Below are 13,121 nucleotides of genomic sequence, written 5' to 3'. Positions count from 1 at the left end.
TAATGTATTAAGTGCCAAGGACGCTTTTATGTGAAGGCTTCCAGGATTTATTTGGAGTAAAGATGTATCAAAGCTCTGTGTTGGGGCTGGGGATAGAGTCCAGGCGAAAAGCACTTGTACAACATTTGACAGGCTCTGTAGTCAATCCCAAGCACCACCAACATAAACAAGTAAATAAATAAAAATTAAAAATAAGCTCAGTACTTAGAGATGAATTATGGTTGAACCAGCCCTGTTCTAATCCCTGCGCCCCAGGTGACCAGGAAATTTTATTGTTCTAGAGCCGAGCAGATGGTGAGTCACTGGACAAGATGAGCTGTGTGAACCTGTGGAAACTGGTGATGGGGTGTGAGAGGAAGGAATGGTACAATCCACAAGAGAGCCGGAGCTGGACAGCAGGGCTTACCCTCAGGTCTCCATTCACAGCTTTTGGCATGTGGTTAAACGCGTGTGAAGGATCCTTGTTGTACACTTTGAGGAAGGATCTGTCTTGGATATTCCTGAAATCAAAAACACCCATCAGTACAGCAGATGAGAGGGGCCCGACGCTGGTCATTTCCTCTGCCTGTCCTGAAGCATCGGGCAAAACCCACAGACGACAACCTGGCAATGCCTACCATAAACCAGACAAAGGTCCTTTGACCATAAAACAGGCAAACATAAATAAGGAGATGAAGAGAAACGACTCCAGCTTTTCTTCCCTGGCCTCAGTCCTCAGGAAAAGTGTTGTTCCTTCAGCACCGTTCTCCACCCATAAATATCAGGTAACAAGAACTTGCTTTCAGGCTTCCAAGTGTGGAAAACTGATACTTTCAAAGCAATAAAACTCCAATATTTACAATACCTTCAAAGAGATTTGGTTAACATTTATATATTTAATTGTTTACCTAGCCCAAACTTTGCTCCTTATATAACAATTGCACACATAAAAAGTGATGATTACTTTTTACTTTCAAACATGTTGAGCAAGGGAAACAAAGTGTCTATATACATACATATAGTGCAGAAAAATAGATACCACAAAGATCGAACTCACTATATCTTTAACAGTGCATTTTTTTCTTCCACAGTGAATTTTTTTAAAGTACTTTTCCATATACAAATTGAAAGAAAAGCAGTTGACACACTCCCCTCTTCTTTTGGTATTAGCTCTCAGAGCTAAGAAGACAGAAGTCCTGCTCACAGCCTACCTTCAAATCATACGGGCATGCAGACGGGTAAGAAGCCCTTCTGTGTCCATGGGTCACTCTGGAAGGGCCGCATACAGCCCTTCACCCCGTCTACACTGTGATTTCTTCCCGCCCATCTGCACTGTGATTCCAATGTTGGCTGAAGCTGGAGGATCTGGGCAGGCAGCTAAGTTCTTTTTAGTAGGCGTAGTTACACACTTGTGGGCTGATCACAGTCACTGGGATCCTTGACTTACATTTGGTTTTAAATGAGGTGCAGGATTCTTCTTGGATCAGTATCATTTCTCTCTAAATACCCGCCAGTCATTGCTTTGAAGCACTGACTAGTCCTTGCTTGCACAGTTGTTCATATGTCAAGTCACTCATTAGAAGTCAGCTTGAGGGGGCAGGCAGCCCTTGCTGTTGACAAGGGCTAGGTTAATAAGAAGGGGAGATTCAGAGGCAAGGACATGGGGGTTCATGAAAGGAAGCCTCTGGCCAGCAGAAGTCAGGCGTGACAGTGAGATGAGACTGAGACTGTCACTCAAGCCATGAGAAAGGCTTGCTGCGATTGTGAACATATCTAAAATATATGAGTTTGGCTTATGATTACTCTAGAAATGTGTTCACCTGAGATGAACCAACAGTAAAAGGCCAGATTGCATTTACTGTGCAGCATTTCCCACACAGCACTCTGACCTGAATGAGTCCTCCGCAGCACTTCCCCAAGGAAAAATGTGAACCTAACACGATAACAAACTAGACAACTACTTAGCAAATAGGCTTTGACTTCACAAACACTGAAGGATGTGAAAGGAAATTCTGTATCTGACTTTGGAAAACTATCTTCAGTGAAGGGCTACATGATACTCTTTGCTTTTTATATAATGTTTGTTGCAAAAATTTCTTCCACCAAGAAAGTGAAATATAACAGACATCTTTGTAAAAAGCTGAAAAATAAAATGGCTTTGTGGGGAGGGTATATATGATAATTTAGGATAAACGTTACATTCACCAATGAAAATACTCTTCACCTGAACACTGTTAGGTCTACTTCTCATGTTTGCTTTTTGAGACAGGGTCTCCCTGGAGCCCCAGTTGGCCTGGAACTCACTATGTAGACCTGGTTGGCCTCGATCTCACAGAGATCCACCTGCCTCTGCCTCCCAAGTACTGGGACTAAAGGTATGCGTTACTATGCCCAGCATACTCAACATATTTAAATCAAGGAAACGAAAGTAAAATATATAAATAAATGATTTTCCATGTAAAGGAAATCAGGCTATCACTACAAGTTTAAGGGCCAACAAAGATATCATTATCATAAAAAAAAAGACATAGGATCTGTTTTGTTTGGTTTGGGTGTATGTGTGGTGCTAGAGATCAGACCCTGGGCCTTCTCGTGCTAGGCAAATACTGCACCCCTGAGCTGCACCTCCAGCCCAAGAATTCCGTGTTCAAAGTGCTGCTCTAGTCTCAGGAGTTGCTTTTATCTGCGTTATCAACTCCATTTCCAGTGACAAGGACCATGACCTTTTTCCTCCTTGCCTTCTCCCATCTCTCCTGACATTTCCAAAGAATTCAAAAAGGAAGTCGAAGGAGCTAATGCGAAGCCTTGGGAAAGGCTCTGGAAACCAGTAACTCATGGCAACAGGAAAAAGACAGTGAGATCCAAATGCTCGGCACAGCCTCTTGGCATGGGCCTGAAGCCCCATAATCAAGGGGCTTTGCTTAGTTTTTTGCTTAATTACTATGACCACATCCCTCAGTGATTCTACCTGTAAATGCAGAAATGTAAGATTACTGCCATGAAGGGGTATGTCCATGTAAAAATACCACCTGGGATGGTATTACTGTAAACACACTCTTCAACTATAACACAGTTGTCTCAGGTTTAACTTTATGTTCGCAAAGTAAAAAAAAAAAAAATTGGCAGCTTGCTTAATAATTTATTTTAAACAAAAGCATGACTTTTCTGCTTCCATGAATATTTAAACCCGTTTTCCAAACAACAGGAAAGCTGATTAACAGATGTAGCACCTACACCTTAGGGCGTGCGTCAAACTTTGAGAGCTCTACATCATTCATGCCCCTTGGCGCATGGCTCCATACATCATCTGGGATCACTGTTAGATATGGATCAGCTTGCGTTTGTGTTCTGCAGGCACATTTTTACTTGTTATTTCCATAGTGAAGAAACAGGAGAGCCTGCCATCCCGCAGGGTGGGGAGCCCAAGTCCTGCTCCTCCTGATTTGGCTGAGAATGTGAACAGCCAGCCTGGGGGAGATGATTGAACCTCGTTCTTTAGGGGCTGTCTGCTCTTAAATAAGACTCTTAACTTTGATACATCTGAATTTCTAGTTCCATAAAACGAAAGAAGTGGATTACTCACTAAATAATTGTTTGACTTCTAAAACATTTAGAGGTTATACCAGCAACTACTTGTTTATTATGGATTTAAATCCTGTTTCTAGGTTGTCTGTCTGGGACAGATCAGAAGGGTCCCTCCATTCTATAGACCACATTGCTGCAGTTAATGACAAGGCTTTTGTTTTCCTGATGCTTGCACTCACATGCATTCAACCACGCATTGAAGGAAAGAGCTACCTTGAAAGTGAGATCCTTGGGTAAAGGACAACCCTTCAAGAAATGCAGCATGAGGCTGTTTCTCAGCCTTTTCTGTGGGCAATAGCAGTCTATTACTTTTATTGAAGACCCAAGAGGATCTTACTAAAACACCTACAAGCCCTCTCTATGGAGAAAGAGTACTTGTGAGTCTGGAAAGTTCAGTGCTAAGAATTCTTTCAATTCTCTCCATCACTTCTCTGGGCTTCAGCTATCTTAACCCCTAGATCAAATGCTGTGCTGAATCATTTCTTATGATCTTTGCAGATATGATATAGAAAGATCTAGTGTAAAATTCAAAATATATGCAAAAGAAGTCTGTCCTTACCTTTTTAAACTTTGTACATGAACTACAGGAAATCAAGAGAATGAATTCACAGCTATGTGCTGTCAAACACAATACCTGGGCTTTTACAGAACCCTGGCATGAGGAGACATTAAGACTGAGCACACTCTAGCAATCTAACAGTGGTCGAGTACTTGCTAGTCATAACAGGGTAGAGAGAAACAAACACTACAGGCAACCATCGGAAGGTGACGACTTACCTCACATCGTTTAATTCATAATAGACATTTCTGCTCTCATCTTTGATGTAGATGGCAACACTGGGTGAGTCCAGCATTTTCATGGTGAGCTGCTGTGGAAAGGCACTTACAAAGAGAGCGCGGATCGTGTCTGCACTTGTGATTTCATTGGGCATCCGGAGCTGCTTGGTTTCATCTCCATACTGTAGATAGAGAACCCCTGCATACAAAGGAACACAGAGTTACCAGCCACAGATGAAGACGCACCAGACACCAGCTAAGCTACGTCTATCACACTGCAGTTGTAGATGTTCAGGACAAACTTGAAAGGCTAGCAATAAAAGGGTGCTCATTTGGAGTTTCCAAGGAATGCACTATTTGGTAATGGCACAAGTACCCACTTTGATTCCCTGGAGTCGAGGTAAGTGTTAAACAGATTACTTTTTGGAGCTGGAGATATGACTCAGTGGCTAAGAACACTGGCAGCTCTTGCAAAGAGCCCAGCATCCACATGGCAGCTAACAATCATCTGTAGCTCCAGTCCAAGGGATCCAACACCCTCTTCTGGAGGCTATGAACACTGTACACATGTGGTACACTTACATACTGTGCTGGATAGCTTTAGTGTCAACTTGACACACCTGGGTTGAGGGAGCCTCAATTGGGGAATTTCCTCTGTTGGACTGGCTTGTGGCCATGTCTGAAGGGCATCTTCTTGATGAGTAATGTGGGAGGGCCCAGCCCACTGTTGGTGGTGCCACCCTTGGGCAGGTGGGCCTGTGTTGCATAAGAAAGCAGGCTGAGCAGGGGCCAGGGGAGCAAGCCAGTAAGCAGCATTCCTCCATGGCCTGTGTTCCAGCTCCTGTTTCAGGGTTCCAGCCCTGAGTTCCTATCTTGGGCTCCCTGATGAACCACACCACCTGGGAGATGTAAGATGAATAAATCCTTTCCTCCCCAAGTTGGTATTGGTCAGAGTGTTTTTTCACAGCAATGGAGAACAAACTAGGACACATACATACACACAGGGGAAACACTCATACACATAACAATAGATAAACAAACAAAAATATCGCTTTTCCTCTGTTTTAGAATCAAAAGAATGAGGCTCTAACCTCTACTACCTCTAATAAAAGGCAATACATAATGACATCAAAATGTATATTTAAGACTCTGAAACTGTAGGGCCATTTTTACCATGTCTTTAATAATACACTCTTTATAGTAATATATCAACTATAGAGCCCATCTTTGTACTTCATTGGAAAAGCTACCACATTCCTGCAGTTTTTAAAAAATACTTTATTTAGTATTTTTTTATTTTATGTGTACGAGTGTATTGCCTGCATGTATGTGAGTGCACCTGTGCTGCGCAATGCTGCGGAGGTCAGAAGAGGGCTTCGGATTCCCCTGGAACTGGAGTTAAGGACAGTTTGTAGCTGCCATGTGGGTGCTGGGAATCAAACCTATGTCCTCTGCAAGAGCAGACAGTGCTCTTAACTGCTGAGCCATTTCGCCAGCCCCCATTCCTGTGGTTTTAATGTGTAACTATTGAATGTTTATAACACTTTAAATTCCCTTAAAGAAGAGTCCAGCACCTTAAAACACAAGAAATAAAATGGAACAAGCTTGTTACAGAAAGGAAAACCACAAGCACTATCATAGGATGTCAGAGTCCTAAGGGGTTATGAGCCCAATAAGTCAAATTTCTTAGTATTCAGCTATGTGACTTGCTCTGGCCATAAGACATTAGCCAGTGTCATGCAAAATGATGATATCGCTTGCACACTGGACTTGGTCTTCTTGATGAACTGGGTTTTAGAATGTTTCCTCTCAGAACCCAAATTTGAGGACTCCAACCTAGACCCAAGAAGAGGCCACATGCAGAGGAACTGGAGCCCTGCCTGGCTGTTCCAGTAATGTACTTTTTCCACAGCTAGGACATTGGCTAAACATCTTGGGCATGGACTGCCCAGGCTTGGTGACAGAAATGGCATGTCCCCACCAATAAACACTGTAACTGCAGAGTCCTAAACAAATAAGTGACTGTAGTTGTCTCAAGCCAACAAGCTTACTGTTGTGGTCTGAATATATTCAGTATTATATATACGGGTCCCATAGGCCCATATGCTTCAACACTCATTCTCCGGCTGGTGGAACTATTTGGGACAGTTGCAGAACCTTTAGGAATTGGAATCTTGCTAGAGGTAGTGTGTCATTGGGGGTGAGCTCGGAGGTTTTATAGCTTGGTCCCATTTGCTGTTCTCTCTCTGTATTCCTGAATACAGATGAGATGTGACCAGCCAGCTTTGGGCTCCTACCATCATGGCTTCCTATCATCATGTTTCCCCTGTCATGATGGGCTCTATTCCTCTGGAACCACATGCCAAAACAAACCCTTTCTCCCTTAAGTTGCATTTTATCACAGCAACAGAAAAGAAACGAACACACTTGCCTTTACTTGCAATTTGGAAATAGATACTAAAACATTAAATCAAAGATGCTGAAAAGCAAACATCAAAGAACTAGAAGAAACAGAGAGGGGGTTGGTTCAAGGAGGGGGAAGAGAAAACAGTACAGATGAGAGAGAACTGACACTGAAATTCAAGGGTAGAACTCACTATCAAGTGCTCAGGACCAAAGAACTAAAATATGAGTGCCAGATCCCTTGGACGGTGGGCACGCAGAGCTGCAAATGAGGTTTGGTTCAGCTTGTCTTTTTCTCAGGGGTGCAGACAGGTATCCATCTCTACCTTCCACCCTACTCAGCTAAGGAATTGTGTCCACTTTAGAAGACTGAAGAGCTTAATCAAAGATTGGACTTTCGCTGATCAGACATAATGGACAACGCTAAGAGGCTGGAACCTTAGCCTGGGAACCAGAGGAATCCCCTAGAAAGGCGAACGGCTCAGGGAAGAGACTTAGGTTTTTGAAGGAGATTCTCAGATTCTGCCCAGTAATCTTATAGTGAGATGGCCATGTGAGTTACCATGTATAAACACTGTCATCAGGTGCCTGGAGAGATGGCTCAGTGGTTACGAGCACTGCTACTCTTGCAGAGGCCCCAGGTTCAGTTGCCAGCACTCACATTGGTAGCTCACAATAGGGTGTAACTCTAATTCCAAGGATCTGATGCCCTCTTCTGGTCTCCGTGGGCACCTGCATGCATATACTGCACAAGCATACACTCAGGCACACACACACACACACACACACACACACACAAAGTAAATAAGTGAATACAATCCTTAAAAAAAAAAACAACCCATCATTGGGTTTCACTGTGTATCACACACCAACAGACTTTCAAGCATTTTCAGACATTTTGTGAAATCTTAACATGAAAGAACAGACTAAAGTAAGCAGGGAGCAGAGACTCAGAAGAAACAAGACAGTTCAGGGACAGGGAACACTCAGAGAACAAGAAGAAGCTCTGAAAACCACTGAGCAGCAATAAAAAATTCAACGAAAAAGAAAAGTGATGAACTCTGAGAAAGTCAAGTGAGACTGAGGATAAGAAAGGGGGAGGGGCAGGAAGAAGATTCAAGAATGCATCAGGTTATCCCCCTTCCTAGAAAAGGGGGTTGGGTAAAAGAAAGCAGGAAAAAGAAACACGGTTTCCAGAAACAGATGAGGCTTGCCTCTCCCTCAAACTAAGGAACATGAGGCTGCACGTTGAAAGGCTGCTGGAAAAGCCAACAACACACCCAGCCTTGTCATTCAGACCCTGCAGATGATGGGAAACAGAAAGTCCAGGAGCGCCTAGAGGTGGGGGGGAGGGAGTCGCTGAGGAAGTACCAGGCACCAGAAAGACCTTAGCTTGGTGGCTCTCTCAACATCAGCCAGGAGCCAGAGAGGAGCAGCACCTCTGGACACCTGGTGAAAACACATTTCTAACCCAAGCCTACCCTCCATGACACCGGGCGGGTCTCTGTTACAGTCGCTTTCTTTCTGAGGGCTTCCCTGGATACCTTACCTAGAACGGATACCCACTTTCTTATTATCCCACGCCCCGTCCTTGCTTTCATTTTGCTCCTTAACATTTTTCAACATGTATGACAAATTCTTATTTTAATTCTTGATACTGTCTACTGGTGTATTTTTAGAGAGAATAAAGCTCATTAGAGTTTTTAACAAAGATTTATTTATCATGTTTTGTGTAAGTGTGTATACCTGAATGAGTTTCTGTGCAGCACACACATGCCATACAGGCAGGAAGAAGGCGTCAGACTCCCTGGAACTAGAGTTACAGATGGCTGTGATCTGCCATGGGTGCTGGGAACTGAATCTGGGTCCTCTGCAAGAGCAGGGAATGCTCTCAACCACCGAGCAGTCTCTCCAGCCCTAAGAGTAGAGATTTTTAAAGTTTGTTTTTGTTATTGTTCTTTATATCTATGAAAGTACTTATTATATTTTAAGTTCCACTTTACTTTTTCCTCTTTCCATGTGTATATGAATGCTTTTGCATGTGTGTGAGCATGTGTGTATGTACATGGAGGTCTGATGTTATGTGGGGAAATCATCCCAAATTGTTCTTTCTTACTTGTTGAGGCAGGGCCCAGAGCTCACCAACATGGTGCTGGCCTGTGTGCTATAAATTTACATGTATTCTGAGGTTCTGAACTCTAGTCCCCACATTTGGGTGCCAACTGCTTAACCAAGAGCCATCCCCTCAGCCCCTATCATTGGGTCTTTATAAATTATTAGTCATCTAAAAGGAACTTTGGGTAAGGGACTATGTGAACTGTAAAAGTGTCTTTTAGATGGTGTGCTCAGCCTTGTAGCTTCTGGTCTGTACACTTGTGCTACCTTGTCCTGGGTCATCTTTTTGTCAAGCATGAGCAGCTCCATTCCTCCTCTCTGTGCATCACAGTTTAAGTCCTCAACTTCCTGAGGGGGACAGATTTCCAGTCTCTCTATGTGGTCACACATTCCTTAGACTACAGAGAAAATCTGAGCCTATCTGATCACAGGTTGTGCAATGTTCTGCCCCAAATGAGCAGTATGATGACTGTCTCGTGGTCTAGTGAGTGCCATATCAAAATGCCAAAAACACTCTTGAGGTCTGGGTCCCAAACAAGCCCTGGGCGAGGCCACTACAGAACAGCCACTTTATGGCCTTGGTTCAGTATCATGGCCTCACTCCCCCAAAGGGCCTGGTTTTCATCCCCACATCTGCATTCCGTACATGTGTGTGCTTGAAATAGAATTTGTAGGCTCTGGAGTTGGAAAAAAAGAATTGGGTCTCAACTGTAGTTACCTCAGCTCTGGCTGGCACAGCTGTCAGCTGGGTACACAAGTCCAGTTGCAGAGTGTGACAGCCTACAGGATGGGAACAGAGCCTTTGCAAACAGAGGGGAAAGGTGTTTCTACAATTGATACTGTATTAGGTATTAGACATGCTTGGACTCAGAAGGAATTCTCTTTATATATGATGCCATTTTATTTGCATGGTAATAAACTAAAATTCACATGGTTTCCAGAGATTCAGCAAGCTAGCACTGGTTGCTCCAGGTTCCCAGAGGACGTCTGTGGGAATCTCACTTTGTGTGAGGAAAAGGAAAATGGAAACACGCTGTTAGGATGCTTGCTGTGTCAGAAACAGGGCAAGGATTCCATTGGATAGAACAATGACCTTGTCAAATTGTTACCACGACCCCCCATCTCACAGAGAAATATCAATAGAAGCGTAGAAGATCCAAGCAACCTGCCTAGGAGGTACAGCTGGTTAACTAAGGCGTACACTCCATTCTGCTCATCTGGAGACCCCACAAGCCCCTTGAAGCACACTGCTTCTGAAACTCTCCCTTTAGTCGTGTCCATCCCGTCCCTTGGTCCTCGGAGCCGCCTGAGCTGCCCTCACAGTTACAGACTGAGCACACACTAGAAGATCACGTTGCAGCAGGATGAGGACAACAAAGAAAGAATCTGTGACTCAGCTGACGGGACTGTGAACATACAGGTAGAAGCTCCATACCGTGCCGAAGGCTAGGCTGGGGGATGCAAGGAGCTCAGGAGCTCGGGAAGCCACACCAGAGTTCTAAAATGAACCTCAGAACAATTGAAGTCCTTCTAAGGAGCCGTGATAAGCAACGGGAAGTGTATCTGCCTCGATGGCTCTGTGAAAGCACTGTGGATTTCGGCCAAGCATCCTTGTCTCAGTAAAACCAAGTGATGCCAGTACATCTTACCATCTTCTGAACCTTAGTATTGGTCCCAGAATGTGGGACACCTTAACAGATCTAGTCACAATGTGACTATTGTCTCTTATTCCTGCCTTGTCCCAAGTCATCCCACCTCTCCAGGCATTGTAGCGACACCCAACATCTTATCATGAGTGTTCAGACTACTGGTCCACTGGCTTACAGTGGTCTTCGTACCCGTCCTTTGCTTCACACACATCATCTCCTTTGAACCAGCTGTGTTAGTCAGACTATTGTCTTTGTGACAAATATGGCATCAGAGGTTTCAGCCTACCATGGCAGGAAGAGCAGCTCAGCTCAAGACAGTCACAAAGTGGAGAGGACATGTGTGGTAACAGGCTTTCTGTTCCTTCCTCTTGTACTCCAACCAGACCCCCAGCCTATGTATGGGATGGTGCTCCCCGAATTCAGGGTGAGTCTACCCCCTTTGTCAATCCTCTCTGAAAACTCCCTCACACCACACCTGGAAGCATGCTTGACTAATCTCCCAGGCACTTCTCAATCCCAACAAATTGATAGGAACGATTAACCACTTCATTCTCCAACCACATCTCCATTAGTTTTCTACTGTGAGCTTAGTAATTAACTTCCCTCACGCGTGCACTCACGTTGTGTTTTGTTGAAACTGCAAGCATGGTTCTTATGTCTGCAATAGTTATCTGTATAGAAGTCAGTGTCTTTAATCAGCTTAACTCACAGTTCAGTGCAAAGAACCTCCTAGATGCTCAAATACTTTAAAAGGATTCAGTCCCCAAGTTTCTATGACATGTACTTGCCTTATGGAATGACAATACACTTTCCCTGGGAGGGCATTCTCCATAGGCAGATGATGTAATAATTCCAAATGATCTAAGTTCCTCAGTTTCTCCAAATTCAATATCTGATTATGTACATCACTCTATGTATTACCAATGGCAAGGGGCAATGCCTTGATATATGAAAACCCTTGTAGTAATTTCTAAGAGGAAAACATTTTTAGTTTATGAGGATTATTAAAATTAAAACAGTAAGATCATTTTTATACTTAAGAAACCGGCAAAGGGTTTTACAATAACATAAGCAGTATTGAGGATTGTATCTTCCCGTATCTCTGTTAGGAACGAGAAGAAATTATCTTCTTGTATCTGTTAGGAATGCACTTTTCAATACTTATTCATAGCTCCCAAAATCTAAACAGCTTCAAACAGTAATTCTAAGTCTGCATATTTAGGCTCAAAGTTGTCCTCACCAGAATGCTCAGAGGAACATAATTTGTAAGAATAACATGGATGGGGGGGGTGTCCAAACATGGGGGACGGATTTGATGAATCAGTTTAATAAATACATCTATTCACTGGAACACTGCTCTGTTAGGAAGAGTCCAACAGCACACGGTAATGAGCAAACGATTATATTTTGTTAAGTGAGAAAGCATATAACAAACTAGAAGGGAACTAGAGCCATAAAAGTTGATCACCTTGACACTGAGGCTTCATGACTTCGAACACTTAGAGTTTTTGAGGTGCTTCTTTAAGAACAAGGGCATAAAGTTAGAAATGGAAAGTTAGTTGTGAAAGTGAATATTTAATTGAGGGGCCTGAATGTTGCATTCATTAGTTTCTTAGTAAGTCTACCTATTTGATGACTCTAATCAGAAAGGTAAGAATGACTGAAGGGGCCATCTGAATTCCTTTATACTCTATGACAAAACAAGTTTTGATTTAATCATCTTATAGCTTGTTCACATTTAAAAATAATGGTCAAGTGGAGACCCTACTCAGTTAACTGGGTCATTTCTTAAGCCAGAAGAGACATATCAATGTTGGCTGATCACATAAAATCTCTCAGTGGAGTTGGTAGAATGTAGGGTGACAACTGCATGGGGAAGATGGTGGATTTAATATAAGCAAGATTGCATTATAGCTAACAATAGCTGTGTATTCTCTTAAGAGAATGGATTCAAGTGCCTTATCTTTAAAAATTTACAAATATAAGCTGGGCATGGTGGTACACACCTTTAATCTCATCACTTGGGGGGCAGAGGCAGGCAGATCTCTCTGAGATCAAGGCAATCCTAATCTACATAGCAAGTTCCAGGCCAGCTAAGACTACAGGGAGATCCTGTCTCAGAACTCCTCCCCCCAATCCCAAATCTCTCTCTGTCTCTGTCTCTCTCTCCCTATCAATCATCTATCATCTACCAACCATCTATCTGTCTGTCTGTCTATCTATCTATCTATTATCTATCTATCTATCTATCTTTCTATCATCTGTCTATCTATCCATCTATCCATCTATCTATCTATCTATCTATCTATCATCTATCTACCAACCAATCATCTATCTATGTATCTATGTATCTATCTATGTATCTATGTATCTATGATCTATCTATGTATCTGTGTATCTATCTATCTATCTATCTATCTATCTATCTATCTATCTATCTATCTATCTATCTTTCTATCCATCCATCTATCATCTATCTATGTACAACTAATCATAACAGATTCAGCTAAAAGTTAAGAAAAATCCAACATGCCCATAATTTTTTTAAAGACCAATAGCTTGAGAATTAAGTTTGAGCTGGAGTGATGACTCCGTGGTTAAGAGCACTGGCTG

The 13,121-nt window shown here is 42.9% G+C and overlaps 1 protein-coding gene across 12 annotated transcripts in view; it reads right to left on the bottom strand.

The window, feature by feature from the left end:
• Window positions 1–13,121, bottom strand: part of Kiaa1217 (KIAA1217 ortholog) — a 529,925-nt gene that overhangs the window by 96,596 nt on the left and 420,208 nt on the right. For all 12 annotated transcript variants that reach the window (XM_017797805.2, XM_017797804.2, XM_029562900.1 and 9 more), the window contains 2 exons: window positions 4,342–4,540; window positions 407–500 (listed from right to left, as the gene is read on the bottom strand). In XM_017797805.2, coding sequence (XP_017653294.1) covers window positions 407–500; window positions 4,342–4,540 — 293 coding nt within the window. The remainder of the gene's footprint in view (window positions 1–406; window positions 501–4,341; window positions 4,541–13,121) is intronic.

The sequence above is a fragment of the Nannospalax galili genome, unplaced genomic scaffold, assembly GCF_000622305.1.
Source record: "Nannospalax galili isolate Female #2095 unplaced genomic scaffold, S.galili_v1.0 scaffold14, whole genome shotgun sequence".
In the NCBI taxonomy this organism is placed as follows: domain Eukaryota; kingdom Metazoa; phylum Chordata; class Mammalia; order Rodentia; family Spalacidae; genus Nannospalax; species Nannospalax galili.
Note: the sequence above shows the minus strand (reverse complement) of the source record. Positions and strands in the feature narration are given on the sequence as shown.